General features: G+C 47.1%; 2 protein-coding genes across 2 annotated transcripts; one reads left to right on the forward strand and one right to left on the reverse strand.

Moving 5' to 3' along the window:
- Positions 1–4,166: 4,166 nt before the first annotated feature.
- Positions 4,167–6,335, reverse strand: LOC135400252 (3-ketodihydrosphingosine reductase-like). Its single transcript, XM_064632029.1, has one exon. The coding sequence runs from the start codon at positions 6,046–6,048 to the stop codon at positions 5,032–5,034; it is 1,017 nt and encodes a 338-aa protein (XP_064488099.1). The 5' UTR covers positions 6,049–6,335; the 3' UTR covers positions 4,167–5,031.
- Positions 6,336–15,640: 9,305 nt separating this feature from the next.
- LOC135399597 (3-ketodihydrosphingosine reductase-like) lies at positions 15,641–16,850 on the forward strand. The gene has a single exon (XM_064631323.1). It carries the CDS (start codon positions 15,676–15,678, stop codon positions 16,690–16,692), a length of 1,017 nt encoding a protein of 338 aa, XP_064487393.1. The 5' UTR covers positions 15,641–15,675; the 3' UTR covers positions 16,693–16,850.
- The last annotated feature ends 2,382 nt before the right edge of the window (positions 16,851–19,232 follow it).

The following is a 19,232-nucleotide window of genomic DNA, read 5'->3' on the forward strand; positions in this document are numbered from 1 at the left end:
TCTCCAATCTTCCAGCATTGCTCAGAGACACTCTGCATTTCTTCCGCGGTACCTTCTTGGTGCATGCTCTCCTCCTCATCCTCCACTGCAGATGTCTTTCCCAATAAACTTGCTTGTGCCAAAGTCTTCCCAGTGATGTACCAGTGCTTTGATAGACAGAAGGTTGGAGAGTGACGTTAGCACCTTGTGTGCATGTGACTGGTCTTGGGTGTTCGCTGTTGAAAATTGTTAATGCCTTGTTTTCCTCACATTTTGCTCATAAGCGTATATTTTGTGCTGCTTATTTTTATTAAAATCTGTTTTGTTTGCAAGTTTTGACTTGTTTATTGCAGATAGACATGAACAATAATGGACTGTAGCAATGGAAATTCAGGTGATTTGGTGACACAAACAACTGAGGAGTGTGCATACAGGAGAGACGCCTCTCCTGTGTGCACCCTTTGGTTAATCAATAATAAACTGCTGATATTACGAGTACATACACGCTATACAAAAAGTTCCAGGATTGATATCTTTTTTTTTTTTTTTTACAGACTACTGGTGCCATCTCTCAGTGAGTGACGTCTCCTCCCAAGCAGCACAGTATCTTGGGCCAATATTGGCTGGATATCGGTAGTACTGGCTCAATAGTGGACTACCATCGCCAATATTTTGCCAGGGTGTTGTGCTGCCTGGGAGCTGGATCTAGCCATATTTTCTTGCAACGCTGTCAAATGAGTAGCTTGTGCGCAATGTACGTTCAGCCTGGTATCCTGCGCTGATGTCTACAGGAAACAGCACTTTCTATTGCATTTGTAGGTGGTGTATGCTGGGTATGCAGCTGTATATGGTGTTCCTGGGCATGCAGAAGTAATCCTCTGAAGCAACGCAGTCTTCTGCTTTCTTCAGATGTGTTTCTTTGCCAAGTTGGAATAATTATAGTGACACTCCCGTATTTCATTGTCCACACATGGCTATCAGTATCTATAACATTCAAGAAAACGTTAAAAATAGTCCACAAAGGATGATGTGCTGTACCTACTATTTGGCTGCATGCTTTGCGGGTACCAAAATGTCATTATCGTAGTATTAGAGATTGGAAGTACTGCCTGTGGACTGCTTGCATAAAGAATTTCTGGAAAGTGCCGTAGCAGATTGTATGGAATCGTGAAACGATGCGTGAATAGAAAGTGTTTTTTTTTTACGCAGCTTTCACGTGTTTCTGGTTAGAGGATTGAAGTCTGTCAGGTCTTTTTTGTCACCAGCAGACAGCTGCGGTTAAGCTTTGTTTACGGACACATTGCTGAGTGATCTACCAAGGCTAGTGGTATACTATAGGAAACTGCATGACACTGGTCAAGCTGTGCATCATGTGCTGAGACATCCTTTACGACAAGATTCCGTGCTGTGACCCAGGCTCCCATTTTCTGATTTACCGAGGTCGGTAATGAAAGGGGCATTATGCAGGTGAACAATTTGTGAATAACACTGTGCTATGTTACTGACAGTGAAAGTTCTCAAAAAATTAAAAGTGCAGAATGCCTGCAAACCGATAAATTACTCTTGCACTCTCTCGTATCTTGTGCTCCACCCTGCAATGCCTCCACAAGAATAGCCACACGTCATTTTATGCGTTACAGTACAGGACACTCGTGCACAAATTCCGTTGAGGTAAATTCAAGACATCCTTCCACTTCCACATTAGCGAGTTCAAACTGTACTGAAAGCCTGCAATGTTTCGCTTCACGCACTCACTATATTTTCACCACTGTATTGCTCAGCCAGTAGGAATTACTATCAGACATTGTTATTTCCACAATATCGCATGCATTCTGGCAAGGTCGTTGCGTTGCCCTCACAACTGGCCGGTACATTCTGCACACCGCAGTTTGCCTACAACACACTAAAATTATCTGAACCTAAAAGTCTGAAAGATCACTAATTTCAAGTGCATGCAATGCGGCATTGCCATATGTGTAAGTGGAAATCTTGTGACATGGCTGAGCAATGCAGGGAAAGGAAGGAGAGGTTCACATGGACTAGGCTTCTTCAATAACTCTCTCTCTCTTTATTCAGATACTCTCACCAGAGTTAAACCAGTTGCATATTTGTATATTGTGAGCTACATTCTTTTGTTGAGCATGATAAGCTGAAAACATTTGCCAGTTGGTTTAATGCACTTTAATTTTGCATCTCGTACATCGGTCCTGGAAGTTCCTGAGTAGACCTTGGCCTAGTTCACACATACGGCAACGATGGGGACTGCGAACGACAACGGAGGGCGACATGTTGCCGTTGCTTGTCGGCGTTGTGCACACTGTCTCTCTTCCCGCCGTGGTCCATACACAGCCAGCACCACCGAGATAGAGAAAGCCTGCACGCTCGTCGACGTGGCGTAACAATTAAGAGCCAGCCAATCAGGGTCGTGTTTTCAACGGTCGTAGCCAATCACGAATGTGCTTTCAGCGGTCGTGGCCATGGAGAGGAACCACCGTCGTCTGCGAGTTGTGATTGTACGTCCCCACGTACGACATGGGAAAACTTGGAAATAAAGCGCAAAACGGCCCCAATTTTTCTCAAAGCTGATTTTCCGGAAAGCGTCTTGCACTTTTTGTCTAAATATTCAGGTCTGCAGGTTCCAAGTAAGCTGCAATCAGTTGCGAGTTGTTGAATTCGCAGAACTGCGAGTTGCAGTAGCAGACGAATTCTGACTGTATATGTCGACATAGCGAAGGAGCGAGAGGAGGCAATAAGCAGGCCTTCTGCATCTAGGTGGCGTTGCCACATGCAGCCAGTGGCGGTCCCAAGGGGGGTGGCGTTGGGGGCGGTCGCCCCCCCCCCCTCCCCAAAAGGATAGCCTAGTCCAGTTTTCGTCTCTTTCCCTGTGACACTCTCAAGGATAGCGAAGAGGGCGCACCCCACAACAGGCTTTATGCTGGGCACTATACCTAAAATGGATTACCAGGGATAGGATTTCGTGCGAGAAAAGGTTGAGCCCGTGTCCAGAACCCCCCCCCCCCTCCCCCAGAGTACTTCGCTGGGACCGCCCCTGCATGCGGCCCCGTTGATCGACGGAGCGTGAGCGAGGTCAAGGCACGGCAAAAGTTGGACACGTCTCAACTTCCTTTTGCTCTGCCGCGGAGGCCATCACAGCGTCGCAACAGCATGGAAAAAGCGCGATTTGCCGTGCCATCCACGGTCGCCGTTGCTGTATGTGTGTGAACTAGCCCTTTGTTAACTACAGTTAGTGCACTTTGATTAAATGTGGCATGGCAAGCCGAGAAGATGAATTTGTTTATTAAGTATTTTCACACAAACGTCTAACACTGCCCAGTCCGAGTGGCTCGTAATAGATGTGACACAAACCGTGTGAACTGCCTTAATGCAGATATCGGTAGCATCTGCTAGCCATCTAAGGCCTTTATTGAATATGTGGCACCACATTCCATGTCAAGCAAAGTAACGTTGACACAAAAAGGCACATGATATAAGGCTTGTGTGCAGTACAGTTCTCTCTTTTGTGACATATGTAAAATAACACTCCACAACAAGGACTGCTACTTCAAACTTGAAAAAAAAAAAGAAAGAAAAATTGTTTCAGGAACACATTATGGGGCCAGACATATTTTGGAAATCATGTGCCTTTACTGGCAGAAAGGCACATGTGAGGACATACCTTATCCTTCAGATGCTATGTAAAATACGTTTTCATACAATACTTAATTCAGCGCATTCTTCGAGCACGCAACCCATATTAAAGGGATGCTTACTCAGTACTTTGTGTTTTAATGTAAAACTCTTTTTTACCTCCCTGAACAGCATCACGATCACTTAGGGTAAAAACCCAAAACGCAAACTACCACTACCAGTGGAAAAATGCTATGCACTGCAGCTACTCAGCATCCCGTATTAATCTGAAATACAGAAAGCATACGTCGTTTTACAACCCGATACCGCCGGACTTTACCACATTTTCCAGCTCTCGAAATAACGCTTAAATTTTCGCTACCCATATTCCCCAAGAGCACAAAGGTCGGCCACTTCGGCACGTACTGATACCTATCTTTTTTTGTCCCACATTTCCGCATTTAGACCACATTTGACTTCCAGAAGGCTACACAGTGTTTGAAACATTGTATGTGCAATTTCTTCAGGTCACAGCACTCACACTTCACAAAGCTACATAGCGCAAATCTTCGCTTCGTGGATCCGTTCTCAAAATTGAGAACATGCCCCAAAATGGAGCTATGTATTGGTTAAGAGACAAAGATGCAGAAAGACTTTTGTGGGGTCATGATAGCTGTGTCATGAGGACAAGGATGAAATCCAAATACTCATAAAGGTAAGACACAGAGCTAACACAGATTACACAAGGCATGCCCACAACACAAGTGTGCTGTGCAATAATGCAACCACCTCGAGGTGCTGTAGCCAGATGTGACCAAGCCCAATACCTGACATTAAAGGCTAAGAGATAATACAATGCATATTTTTCGTTAATACGCAGTTTATCGAAACCACCGACATCTCGTCTTGCATCCATATGTGAACAAGCAGTGCAGCGTTATCGGCAGACGCTTTGCAAGATGAACTGCATCTGTAGGTTCTGATAAGATGCGTATTTACACGATGCATGCAAACATGATGCTATTTATAGAGACAGCTGTAACATATCTAGAGGAATGTCCCGTTATGCTTCCGAGAGAAACAGGGAAGGAGGATGAAAAACTCGTGCGGGTCCCAGTTTCGTCTCAACTTATATCCCGTCACCCCCAGTTTTATGCTGTACCGAAACATCATGGACCTGGTACTGTTTCCAATTCCCTGCCTTACCCCTGACTAGCCAACGCACACTGAGACGTTTGTGGCACTGCCTGTGGCATAACTTCACGCCCACATTTTGTGAAGTTCCGCGCAGAGCTCTACAAAGCAGGTCTAATATTTCTCCGCTGAACCAGACGCCTCAAAGAAACATTTTCTGGCCCCAACGCACCCTCCCGGAAAAACGTAACTGCGTCGTATTGTGTCAAACCACATAATGCCCCAAGACAGTTAGGCTGACTTCTTGCTTCCCTCCCGCTTTGAGGCACAACTGGCTACGACACTGTAGAATCTTCCCAGATAGAACACGCCAACGAGCCGCAAAAATCCCATACTCAGTACTTGGACCATGAGATCCAACCAAGAGTTGAAAGGCATCATTCCAGCGCACAAAGTCAGGATGAAACGTCCGTCGAATCCAACCGTGGCTGCGAAGTTCCGCTCCAGGATGTCGTCCAGCATGGAGAGGGCGACGGACTCGGCCGAGGACAGGCCGGCCGCTCCGCAAATGAGTTTCGTCTCGATGGGCTTGCTCTTTTGCTCTTCCGCGAAACCCGGTGTGTCCGTGTCCGGCGGAAAGCAGACGGTAATGTCGATGCCGTGATGCTTCACCTCCATTCTAAGTGCTTCTGCAAACCCCAGCAAAGCGAATTTCGCTGGACAGTAAGCCGTGAAGCCGTACATGCCGAGAACACCCGCTATGGACGAGACGAAGGTGACGCTTCCGCGGTTCCTCTGCTTCATGCCCGGTAGCACGGCCCTGGTCGCTTGAACGGCGCTTAGGTAATTTACCCGGATCATCTTCTCGAAGTCGTCCAGAGGAGTTTCCTCGAAGCGCTGGCTCACAGCGGATCCGGCGCAGTTAACCAAGTAATCGATGGGACCGCAACAGTCCTCCGCGTCGCGGACTTCACGTACCAGACTCTCGAAGTCGCCGGCGAGGTCTGCCGAGATGATGTGCATGGCCTGTTCCGGTGACTGAGCAGCATCCAGAAGTTCGAGCTTTACGTCTTCCAGTCTCTCCTTGTTTCTGGCAACGATTGTAACGTTGCCGCCCCTGCGAACAATCAGAAGAGCCATGGCCCTCCCGATACCGCTCGAACCACCAGTGATCACGAAGTGTTGGTGGCGCAGGCCCATCCGTTTTGTCGCGTACTTTTTCCACAGTCGATATAAGATTAAGGCGGTGACTGGTGGCACGAGAACGAGGCAGGCGTACTGCCACGGGTGCATTGCCGTGAGAGACATTCAACGTGTGTACTGCGAATACAATGCGAGCAACAGTATACCTCTCCACTGCTCAGGTAGCAGCTGTGCCGCCGATAAGTTTCTTCCTCGTTTGCGTCTTGCCTGCCTTGAGCTTATCACTGCTTCGCAACAGTGGCTGTAGTGACAAGGTCATCGAGTGAGACAGACACCCACTAGTGCACTGGGAAAATAGCAACGAAGAGCGCACACTTGCAAACTGCGTTCAAAATATCGTAAATATTTTGCTTGTTCGTTCGCATCGGCTGTTGTTGCCACACTGGCGCGGGGCGGGCGGGCGACCGCTGGAATTAGAGACAACGCGCGTTATCATGTGCGGCTTATACGCGGAGTAACATGAACGAAAATGCGATGGAAACATATCTTGATAAGTTTTTCAAGTAGGTGTGGGAGGTTGCAAAAGATTGGAGGTTCAGTTACATTGTAACAGCAGCACACAGGAGCAAAGTTGGGGGCAAGGGAGACTGGATAAACCACTGGCACGTAACATGCATGAATCAGTCACGTTCATGACAGCTGAGCACAGCAACACGAAACCACACGTCACGTGCACACACTGGTGCATGAGAGGCGTTCGTGAACTTGGAGCAAGGAGCTATGTGGTATGCCGTCGTCCTGTCCGTGTGTGCTTTGCTCCAAGTTCACGCCGCAACATTTGGAACACTGATTGTTTGCCTTTTCTTTAGAAAAACGGGTTGATGATGGCGGTGGAACTGCTTGAAGATGCAAGTGGTCACTGGGCATTCCACGCCTGCTGATCCAATCACGTAACTCAATTTCTTTATTATTTTTTTTTTCTGGACCATATTGTTTGTTTGTTTGTAAGGAAAAATAGAGAGGAAAAATTGAACTCGTTTCCCGACGTCTTCTGCTACTCCTAACATAAATTCTTACCCCGCCCCCCTCCCTAAAAAAAGAAAAAAAAAAAACAGGTGCTCTAGACTCGCAAGTTCGCTATTCAGTATTCAGACATTCGCTATTCAGAAGTCTATTATTCACGTGTTCACAATTATCCACTATTCACAATTATCCCAAGATCATGCACAGAGAATCCTAGAAGGTTGCATCCATCCCACAGCTCTGAAGAAATTTCACAAGTGCTGTCATGGCAGCATCCCTCGTGTTCGGTGCCCAAAGACCCAGCACCTTCACTACATCGAAGACCTTGCTGTCTAGTCGATCAACTGTAGCTTTCAGTGTAACTCTTTGTGATGCATACCTTGTGCGCAATGCATTATAATGTGCTCACTGAGCTCCACCATTGCACAAGCCGCACAATTAGATGAGTCGGCTCATCGAATTGTTCCGACTGTGCAACGGTGGAAGATAGTGACTAGTCCGTATTGTTTTTGTTTCTTCGCTTGATTGTTTGGCTTTTATTAACGAGGAATGGAATTCAGGGAGCTAAAAGCCAAATGTATGTAACGCAAAAAGTAACGTGGTTACATTCATCTTATGAGCTGTTTGATACTTACAATTGGTTCTTGTGGAAAGTGTACAGTTATGCCTGTGGTTTATCTTGATATTGCCAATAAATAGTGAACATTATCAGCGCGATGAAAATAAAGCCAGCAAACAGTCGCAGAGCCGTATACATTTTTTTGTGTGTCTGTGTGTTTGTGAATGAGAGCTACCGCTCCGCGCTTATTTGCGGTATGTTCATCGTGGGGTAGTTACCAACGCTGGAAAGATACAACTTAGTTGGTGGTGCTTTCTTGTCGAGCGGTATGACGGCATGTGACTTAAGAGGAACGTGCGTCCTGGGCCGACTTCACCGAGAACTGTGCCTCACAGCGTCCGAAGAAAAGGTTGGGAAAACAGATCCGAACCCGCATCACGTTGTCTTGAAAAACAAGAAAGGCAATCACCGTACCACGAGAGCTTAGGGAGCTCGAGGCCAACCAGTATTAAAAATGATATCGCACTGTTCCTTGATTCGCTGACGACGAGGGGTGTACGGCATTTGTTAACACTTTGAGTACGTATGGCGAATTCGGGTGATCATTTCGTGGCGACTTTTTTTTTTTTTTGCCAGATCCCGCTTATTCTCGCCAGATGTCGCATGTTCGCGTGGCACTTTTTGAGCGTCAGGAATTTGCCAGCTAGCACTTTTTCCGCTCGGCCTCGAAGCCACCGGGCAGCGGATTGTCCAACTATATCCGGTGTCGTCATATCCGCGTCGCGAGGGTGACGAGGGCCCTCATTGGCGCTTACATCGGAGTTCACCTGGGTTAACAGACGACGGAACCCGAAGACGAGCGATCTCGATGCGCCTAATGTGATCCAAGCGGCTAAAACCGAGTCGGTTTCTGAGCCAGTGTAGCTGTGTCGTCCTTTCAGTCCTCCTCAAACTCAAGGTGTGAATCTTGGGGCAAGAAACCGCTAGATTCCTTGCATTCATGTTCGGGTGGCAACGCCCAGCGCCGCCTATAGCAGCTTCCGACCGCTAGGCCATGTTGCCCTGAAATGACCACCCGAATTCGCCATTTGAAAGAGTTACAGAAAAAACGTACGCATTCCGTTTTCAACAAGCAGAAATGCAGGACCAGTGCCGGATTTAGGGGAGGGCAGACGGGGCACTTGCCCCGGGGCCCCACCACAAAGAGGCCCCCACCAGTAAAGGTCTTGTCCAAGGGAAATCTGTTTTGCATGCCTGAAACGCATCCCTGAAACGGAAACTCGGTAAAAATCTGTCCTCCGTCCACGCATATCGACCCCGAATAACACATTGGATAGACATGAATAGAATATTTATTTCACTTGTCTACGAAATGTTCAAAATATGACAAAACCTGACTGCTGAAAAATCTCGGACTAGTGTGCCACATGGCCTCCGTCCTTTAGATACAAAACGATGTCATTTATAGACATATAACACACGAATACGTAGAGTACATAGAATAATACATAGAATGCACGAGGGAGCCCCCACAGCACAGTGCCCCGGGTCCCCCACCACTGTAAATCCGGCACTGTGCAGGACGATATCATTCTGAGGGTATTATGCGGCGAATTTCCGTTTTTAGAGTGTACAGACCTAACAGCCGTCACACCTACAGTGCACGGCATTGGGAAGAATTTTTCTTGAAATCATTGAAGTGGTGGTGGTGGTGGTGATGGTGAAAGGGCTAAAATCATTGAAGTCACATCATGGTGCGCTTTGCTCACAGCCCATCACATCAGATGTCAAGGTCACAACCCATTGTCACCAACATCACAACATTCGACACCAACATCGTATCACATATGCTATCAGGCTATCACTCAACATCGTATATCATATTCTTCATGATATGAAGGTGAATGATGGCCATGATGGCCCTCACGAGTGAATTGTCCAGCCAGTGGTGTACAGGATAATAATGAAGAAGCTCAAAGGAAGAATACATAGTTGGATGGATGGAGGAAGTGGCCTAGGGGAATTAGAAAATGAGTTTCGCAAAGAAAAACATTTTGGAGATAACATCGTTTATTTTATTTTTACTCTTTTATTTATTTTTGTCTCGTACGGGTCGTACAGCGCCCTCTATATGGGAGAACATTCTTCTTGGTTAGCGTCTTTGAGACATGGGCCAACAGCTGACCAGCGAGTGGCTCATTTGGTCATTGTTACAAAAAAAAAAAATGAATGATAAAAATTTGAAACACCATTAAATCCTAACTTTGAGAGTTTACTTCAGACGCTTTTGGTACCTCTGTCATTCGGATCACGATCGTCAGGTAGAAAAATTCCACAAAAAGCTCGCGTCAACACTTAGTGATTCTTTGAGTAACAAACACTGGTTTCGGTGTACTCTTTTTCTTTTCTTTTTTTTGCGCGGAGCATCGTAGCAGCACTGCACTTTTTGGTTCAGTTATCCAGCTCTCAATTGCATGTTCATCCGCCTGACTCACACACGTAGGCGAAGTGGGCGGGAGAGACGTTTCGGTATCCCTTCTTTTCTATCCGACTGGTAACAGCACCCGCGGGGTTGCGTGCAAGCAGGGGCGGATCGGTGCCGGGTCACACGGATGCCGGATCACGGGCGGATCACACGCCGCACGGTGGCGTTCCTCTACAGCTTGCTAAGCTTCGCAACATGTAGATCATAAATAAAGTTCTGGTGTGAAATGAAAGCGCAGCAGCTCGCCGTCTTACATGGCGACCCCCCCCCGTCTCCTCTCTTTTTTTTAGTGCCCCCCCCCCCGAGCACCTTCCCTGGGTCCGCCCCTGCGTGCAAGTAGGGTAGCTTCTCTTGCGGATGTTCCTGACCATGTGCGAGCCCTGCTCTGCCAGGAACTGCCTGCGAACTAATGTGTAAACCAAGCGTGTGAACACGCAATAGACCTCTACCCGAGAAACGTCATCATGACGTTGGTAGACAAACTGAAACTAAAACAAATCGGAAGGGGAGGGCTGGGTTCCACGAATGGCCACTTGTTCGTTCCTATTGAAAGAAAAGTAGAACCGAATGTCGTGTCCCTTTCAGGGACCATCGTAATCCCCTCGAGAGCGTGGCTTTCGGGGGCGACCTTGTTCGCCCCTGGCTTCAAGCGTAGTTCAAGTCTACCAAATTGGTGGCACTGTCGAACACTAGAACGTCATTTGTTTACGAACTGGGTTAGGTCTATTGAGAGCCGGATAACTGATCGAAAGAGCATATTGCTGTACGCTCCTCCACCCAAAAAATACGTAAACCGAAACCAATTAATTACCAAAAAAAATCACGAAGTGTTGATGCGTGTCTGTGAATTTTTTTCTTCTGCTGAAGGTCTCGATCGGTGCGGCAGAAGTGCTGAGAGCGGACGAAGGAAAGTAAACTGTAGATGATGAGCATATGCAAATGACCCACTCACTGGCCACCTCTTGGCATAGGTCGGCGAATTCACTCATGATGGCTATCACCGACATCATTCACCGTCACATCACTCAGAATGATGTGACGTTGGGTGATGCGGCAATGATGTGATGTATTGTTCAGTTTGATGTTGAATGATGGGAAATGATGCGGTGTGATGTTGAGTTTAATGTCGAGTGATGGGCAGTGATGTGATGTGATGTTGAGTTTGATGCCGAGTGATGGGCAATGATGTGATGCGATGTTGAGCTTGATGTTGAGTTTGATGTCGAGTGATGGGCAATGATGTGATGTGATGTTGAGTTTGATATTGAATGATGGGCGATGATGTGATGCTGAGCTTGACGTTAATGATGGCTAATGATGTGATGTGATGTTGAGTGTGATGTTTAATTATGGGTTATGATGTGATGTTAACCCTCATGTGAGTTTAACTATGTTGATAATATGTCTCTGGCACCATGATACAGGTAGTGTCACCCGCTTTAAAAGGCTCTGGCATGACATAAATCGTTTATAATGAGACTTTGGCACCATGATAAAAGGGGGTTGACTTATTTTAAAGGTCTCTGTTGCCGGCTTTTTCGAATTTTGTGGTAACCTCTGTTACAATCCTAGTGGAATGGCATGACATAAATCGTTCATAATACGACTTTGGCACCATGACTAAAGGAGTTCTGCCCGTTGTAAGGGCTCTGCTGCCGGCTTCTTTTAGTTTTGTGGTCGCCTATGTTAAAATTCCTCTGGAATGGCACGACCTAAGTTTGTGGTAATATGTTTTTGGCATCATGACTAAAGGGGTTTCGTTTCTTTCAAACGGCTCTGCTGCCGCCTTTTTCCAATTTTGCAGTCACCTCTGTTACAATCCCAGAGGAACGACATGACATAGATCGTTCTGATATGACTTTGCACAGTGATTAAAGGGATTTTGCCTGTTTTTAAGGACCCTGCTGCGGCTTTTTTTTAACTTTTTGTGTCGCCTCTGTTACAATCCCAGTGGAATGGCAGAAATCGTTGATAGTATGTCTTTGGCACCGTGATTGAAGATATTTCGTTCGTTTTAAAGGAACCTTGAAGCTTTTGAACCTTTCCTGCTGCCGCCGTACACGTCAAGAGTAATTCAAATTGCGTTGCTCGGCTGTTCCTCTGGAAGAAGTAAACTGACATCCCTTAAACTGTCTGCACTTCCCTTTAAGCTGCAATATGCCCGTGGTTGTACGATTGGTACTTAATTGGTACTCATTGCTCTACTGTGCTTCAGGTAGAAGTTTAAGAATTCCTAAAACCCAATGAACCGCCCCCTAAACTGTAATATGCTGGTGCATGGTTGTGCCAATTTCACCAAAGTGGCAAACAGTAACTCAAATTATATTGCTCTGCTGTGCTTCAGGTAGAAGTCAAATAAAGTTCGTAAAATTGTGTGCACCGCCACTTTAAACTGCAACGTGCGGGTGGCTGTACCATTGGCACCAAAGTGGTAAACATTAGATTGCTCTGCAGCGCTTGTGGTAGAAGTTGAATAAAATTCCTAAGAGAGTGTGCACCCCCCTTTAAACTGCAATATACAGCATACCACGATTGTACCACTGACATCACAGCGTAAATACAAATTCTAATTACACTGCTCCACTGTGCCTCTGGAAGAAGTTAAATAAAATTCATAAATGCATGTGTACCGCCCTTTTAAACTGCAATATGCAAAATACAGTCGTTGCACCAATGGCGCCAATGTGGCAAACAGTAATTCAAATTATATTTTCCACCGTGCTTCTCGTATAAGATCATTCATAAGAGCAAGTGCACCGCCCCCTTAAAATCGCAGTAATGCAACATGCAGTGGTTGTATCAATGACATAAAAGTGTAAATAGTATAGTTCGAATCACATTGCTCTGCTGTGCTTCAGATAGAAGCCCCTTTAAAGTGCTATATGCCGGTGGTTGCACCACTGGCATAACGGCGTATACAGTAATTCATTCACAATTCACATTGCTCAACTGTGCTTCAGGTAGAAGTTACAATTTCTAAGGGCATGTACAACACCCCTTTTAATTCCAGAATGCAACATGCGGCGGTTGCACTAGTGGGACCGATGTGGTGAACTGTAATCCAATTACATTGATCCGCTGTGCTTCAGGTAGAGGTTAAATAAAATTTATAAAAACGTGTGCACCACCCCTTTAAACTACATTATGCAAAATAAGTGGTTGTACCACTGACTATAATGTGGTAAACAGTAATACAAATTACATTGCTCCACTGTGGTTCAACTAGAAGATAAATAAAATTCCTAGAGTGTGCACTGCCCCTATAAAGCGCAGTATGTAACATGCAGTGGTTGTACCATTGGCATCAAAGTGTAAATAGTAATTCAAATCAAATTGCTCTGCTATGCTTCAGGTAGAGGTTCAAATTCCTAAAAGCGTGTACACCGCCCCTTTAAAATGCAATATGCTGGTGGTTGTACCACTGGTACCAACGCAGATAAAGTAATTCAAATTACATTGTTCTGCTGCGCTTCATGTAGAAGTTCAAATTCCTAAAAGCATGTGCCATACCCCTTTATATTGCAGCATATGCAAAGTGGTAAACAGTAAGTCAAATTATATTGCTCTGCTGTGCTTCAGGTAGAAGTCAAATAAAATTCGTAAACTACTGCATGCAACATGTAGTGGTTGCACCACTAGCACCGAAGTGGTGAACAGTAATCCAATTACATTGATCCGCTGTGCTTCAGGTAGAGGTTAAATAAAATTTCTAAAAACGTGTCACCACCCCTTTAAACTGCAATATGCAAAATAAGTGGTTGTACCACTGACGACAATGTGGTAAACAGTAATACAAATTGCATTGTTCCACTGTGCTTCTGGTAGAATATAAATAAAATTCCTAACAGTGTGCATCGCCCCTTCAAGCGGGGGTTGATTGGCTGGCCGTTGTTGGCCTCACAGAAGTGGACGTCGTTACAATTATAGCCAAAAAGAGATGGGCAATCATGTTATGGGTTGTGATGTCGAATGATGGGCAATGGTGTGATGAGCCGTGATGTTGAATGATGGGTTACGATGTGATGAGCTGCGATGTTGATGTCGAATGATGGGTTATGATATGACGGGCTGTGATGTTGCTGTCGACTAATGGGTTATGACGTTATGGGCTGTGATGGTGATGTGATGTTATGGGCTGTCGGCACGGCCGGGCATGATGTGATATTGAATGAATTTTCGAAAAACGTCGACCTATTCCTCTTGGCCGATGTCTCAAAGGTGTCTAAAGGATCTCCGAGAAGAACGTATTTCGGTAGCATAAGCAGTTCTCGAATTATATTCAGCTGGAACACTTTCGTGAAACACCTAGTATGTGGCGTGTGATGTCCTGGGGCTATGGAAACTTCCTGAAACTTTTGCTGTAGTACAGTGTCCCGTGAAGTCGGTCCAGGACGCACTTTCCCCACCCCCTGCGATAGTCGTGACGTTGCCCGCCTGAGCGTGGCAGACTACGGCAAGCAGTTCCGTCACCACCAGTTCATCACCGAGATTACCAAGAAGCGCCTTAGTCGCGTACTCGCCATCGATGCTGCTGAGTACCGACAACAGCAGGACGCCATAGATCCTGGAACTATACAGATTAATTACTCTGAAGCCGAGTCGCCGTTATTTGGTATTGAAAAGACCCACGGAACAAGACGTATAGCAAGAAGCGCCTGCGTCGCTCGCTCATGCACTCATGCACCATAAAGGCAACTGTGTACCGACAGCACCGAGACGCTATAAATCGTGGAGCTCAAACTGGCTAAACGTTTCAACAACACCTCCCCAATGGAAGGTACCACATGCCAATCGGAGAGTCACTTCATAGAAAAGTATAACCTCCCATTGACCCTCACGCACTACTGCGTTGTAGTTACACTTTGTTTAGTGTATCACTCTCTGATTACCTGTCCGTTTCACTGGTAAGCGGACCAACACACCGCAGCAGCATCGGCCAGAATTAGCACGCATAGCTACGCCTACACTCTTAGAAATGAACTTCACCACATAGCACGCTCCTAGCCAACCATCATCCCGAATGACAACGTTCTCGTCCCTGATTTGCTGAAAACGGGAGGAGGAGCCTATTTTGTGCCATTATGCACGGCACAAAATAGGCTCCTCCTCCCGTTTTCAACAAATCAGGGGCGAGAACGTCGTCATTCGGGATGATGGTTGGCTAGGAGAGTGCTATGTGGTGAAGTTCATTTCTAAGAGTGCAGCTATGGTCCATCTCTTCACCTCCTCGGTAGCTCAGCGGGTAACGTGTGTTGGCTTGCTGAGCTCAAGTTCGCGGGTTCCATCCCAGTCGAGGACGGCAGCAATGTGGGGGAGGTAAACATTGCTTCCAGCTCCGTGTGTCGGAGACTTCCGGCGCACGTCGAAAGAACCCCCAGGAGGTCGAAATTAGCCGCAGTTCTATCCTGCGACACGTGTAACATGTCGCCAACTCTCGGCAGACAAGCCTTACGTGCAACACCACGGCCCCTTTGTTATTTATTCTTATCTCACTTGGCGGATCGAGGCCAGGTGTGAGGAAGAAGAAGGGCAAGCACGAAACGCACGAGCGTCGAATTTTGAACAGCCGACGGTCCGCTATTTTAAAATTTTTTGCACCAGTTGGTCCGCCCATTGAACGACCTTGGAGATTACAACCGTCTGCCGTCATCGTCCTATTTCGAAACGCAGCAGTGGCGAGTTAGAGCAGCGGCGAGTTATATAGACCCCAGACGCACCCAAGCTCATGATTCCCAGTCTTGCAGAACATCCATGGCAGTACGTATCCCTCGCCCTTGCTCCACCAGTCACTGTGTTTGTCCTCTACCCGCTATGGAAAAAGTGTCAGACACAAGCGATGAGCTTGCGCCATCAACATTTCATGATCACCGGTGGATCCAGCGGCATCGGGAGGGCCCTGGCTCTTGAAGTTGCTCGCAGGGGAGGAAACGTCACAATAGTTGCAAGAAACAAGAACAGGCTGGAAGATGTGAAACTGGAACTGCTGGACGCTGCCAAGACGCCAGAGCAGGCCATGCACGTCATATCGGCCGACCTCGCCGGCGGTGTCCCGGGACTGATACGCGAAGTTAACGACGCCGAGGACTACTGCGGCCCGGTTGACTTCTTGGTAAACTGTGCTGGATCAGCCATCAGCGGGCGCTTCGAAGAAACCCCCGTGGCTGACTTTGAGCAGATGATGGACATGAATTACATGACTGCGGTGCACGCTACGAAGATCGTTGTCCCAATCATGAAGCAGAGAGGGCGTGGTAGCGTTACCTTCGTTGCGTCGGTGGCGGGGATTGTTGGTCTCTACGGGTTCACAGCGTATTGTCCATCAAAATTCGCTCTCGTGGGGTTTGCTCAGGCCCTTCGCATGGAAGTAGTGCACCATGGCATCGATGTCACCGTAGCCTTTCCACCTCACACGGATACGCCGGGCTTTTCTGAGGAAGAGAAGTGCAAACCAACCGAGACCAAATTGATCTGCGGAGGCGGCGGCTTGTTTACTGCAGAGCGTGTTGCCCGGTCTATGCTGCAAGATATTCTACAGCGAAATTTTCTTAGCCCCATAGGATTTGAGAGCCGCTTTGTCTTGACGTTATGCGCCGGTATGATGCCGTCGAACTCTTTCCTGGACATGACAATTCAAGTGCTCACCATGGGATTATTGCGACTGCTTGGTTTATGCTACTTGAGAAGAGTATATGGGATTGTTGCTCGTTGTGCCACAAAGAGTAAAGGGAAAGGATCTCTATAGTCCGGTACCGACCGAAGTTGTCCAATGATATATCCGCGTAAACCGTTTAAAGCTGCCTATTCTTGGAGAAAGGGAACAAAAATGGTGTATTTGTATTAGCAACGTATTTCTTAAATGAGAAATAATTACCTGTGGGTTATAAATGTGGATTAAATGTATACTTGTGTCGGCTGATTTTGTACATCTCCACAGTTCGGCGAATGAGCAACGTGTGTAAATCTCTTCGTGTCAGTGCTGGCACCTATGGCGCGCAAGGGCAGGGCAACGGTACCGCAGAGAATTGGAACGAACTAGAAGGATCTATCTATGCAGGCGTAGCCACTCCTCTTGTCTATCACTTGAATGTTGGAGAGGATGTTTATTGGTGGCAATGTGCATGTGTGCATACTCAAGTAGCGCAATGTACTGAAAGTCGAGTGCAATAGGGGTGGACGGGTAGGTGGAAGGCCTTGAACAGACTCGTGAAACTAAACAACATTGATAAGACACATACCGTCCACCCCTATTGCACTCGACTTTCAGTACATTGTGCTGCATGGGTAAGTGCCCCGTATAGATGTTACTGGAATGTTAGGACTACTCCGCCTTGTGACCTCTAGGGAGCGGTATTATGCAAACGTTTTTGGTGCTGCTTCCTCTCCCACTTAGAAATAAGGTCGCGATGAAGTCTGCATGACGTGATCCGGCCACTCGCCGTAGACGCACACAAACCTAACGGTGGCTGCCTGTGCGATTGATGGCATCTCGTCACCATGACTACGACCGCTGAATACGTGAATGAGATATGGCGGACCCTTATTTTGGCGCGTGACGTACGTCACGTCGATTAGCGATCTGGTCTTGATGGCGTTGGTTCTGCGGACAACTCTCTTATATGTTCGGTACATAGACCTCTTACACATGTCTCATAATTACATTTCATTCGTGAAATTTCGATAGAATTATAGAAGTATTCTCTACATGCCGATCAGCTGGCAGTTTCCTCAGGCTAAATGGGAAGCGCTGAAACGCCATTAGCGACCGTCATGTTGTTGAACTGGATAGTGATGGTCACGATCTCTCAAGTGGAGTTCCACAGGGCGGCATCATGAGCCCAATGCTTTTCAACATGGTTATGGCAACTTTACCATATTGTCTGGCCCAAAATTGCACATTCGTATACACGCCGATTATATGTGTCTATGGTCTTCTGGAAGGGGGATCTATTTATTTGGCAGGAAAAGTCAGCCAAAGAAAAACGGCTTGCTAACCCTTAGTACAAAACGATCCTTTGTAAGCCAAGCCACCGAGTCGGTGAGGGCCCACCGATCTTCTGCCGTTCCATTCCACCCACGATGCCACAGGCTGCTAAGAAGAGCGGTATTCCGCAGGTAGTTGAGAAGTGCTGCGGTTATACCAACGCTGCGTGTGGGGCCAAGTAAGGTTGCTAGAGGGATGGTCGAGCATCCGAGGCCGGTTAGGCGAAACTTGAGCGTGTCACTGAAGTTGTTGAAACGACAACAGTTGAGAAGGTGTCGAATGTCCGCCTCAGCGCTGCAGGTGGGGTGTGGGGGTGGTTTGCTAGCCCATTGCGGACAGTAGCGACGGAGTGAGAGCAACATTAAAGTGACTCCGATGGAGGGCAGGTTCTTCAGGCCTAGTTGCAGGACGGCAGACAATATAATACATCGTTGGGTCGATGGACCCCAAGAAGGTGTTGGTCCTGGCAACGTCCTTGGCAAAGAGCTTCGTGCTGACAGTGAGGAAGCGGCGTAGTTGCAGATGGCAGACGGACGTCTAGATGTGAATACCACCAATCGGCTGTAACGCGTGGGCACATTTTGCCAGGGCATCTGCACGGGTATTGCCGTGGAGGACGACATGATTCGGGCACCATTGAAACTATACAGTGTGGAAAGAGGACAGGGGGTCATTGTACATTACGAGGATCGTGGAATGCACATCGCAGATGATCTTGAGAAAATGAGATACCACGATAGCTAGGACTACTTTGCTATCAGTTGGTACCATTCAGGCTCTAGGCGGAGAAGTAGGCATATGTTTCAATTGAATGAATATGATTTTATGTTTCAGGGCGTCAAGAATAGCGAACATCTCGAACATCTCAGCTTCTACAGACAATGTTTTATAGGGACACACACACACATAAATGGGATGATGATGTGGTGGGTCATTCTCCGCTGTTATGGCGGTACACTGCCCCATTGCGCTTGTGGAAGGGATGAGAAAGTGATGATGATGGAAAGGTGTCCTATTAGAGTTCGTCCATTAATCCAGTGCTGGAGAGGAACTCAGCAACAGCTCGTAGGCCTTGCATCAGATGTGAGGTGTCCGACCATGTCCCGAGAATTTTGGCTAAGTCGAACTGGCGTTGATCGACGCGTCGGAGAGCAGTTTCCATGAGGGCGCGCTCGCGCTCGTACTGTCCGCAGACCAGGAGGACGTGATGGAGGTCACCGCGCACACCACATGTGGAACAGAGGCTGGACGCGCCGACACCGAGGAGGTGTTTGAAAGCTGGCGTAAAAGCCACATTAAGT

The sequence above is a fragment of the Ornithodoros turicata genome, chromosome 7, assembly GCF_037126465.1.
Source record: "Ornithodoros turicata isolate Travis chromosome 7, ASM3712646v1, whole genome shotgun sequence".
Lineage (NCBI taxonomy): Eukaryota > Metazoa > Arthropoda > Arachnida > Ixodida > Argasidae > Ornithodoros > Ornithodoros turicata.

Bases quoted from the DNA above. Each gene is read 5' to 3' on its own strand.
- LOC135400252 (XM_064632029.1), bottom strand. From the start codon at position 6,048: ATGTCTCTCACGGCAATGCACCCGTGGCAGTACGCCTGCCTCGTTCTC.
- LOC135399597 (XM_064631323.1), top strand. From the start codon at position 15,676: ATGATTCCCAGTCTTGCAGAACATCCATGGCAGTACGTATCCCTCGCC.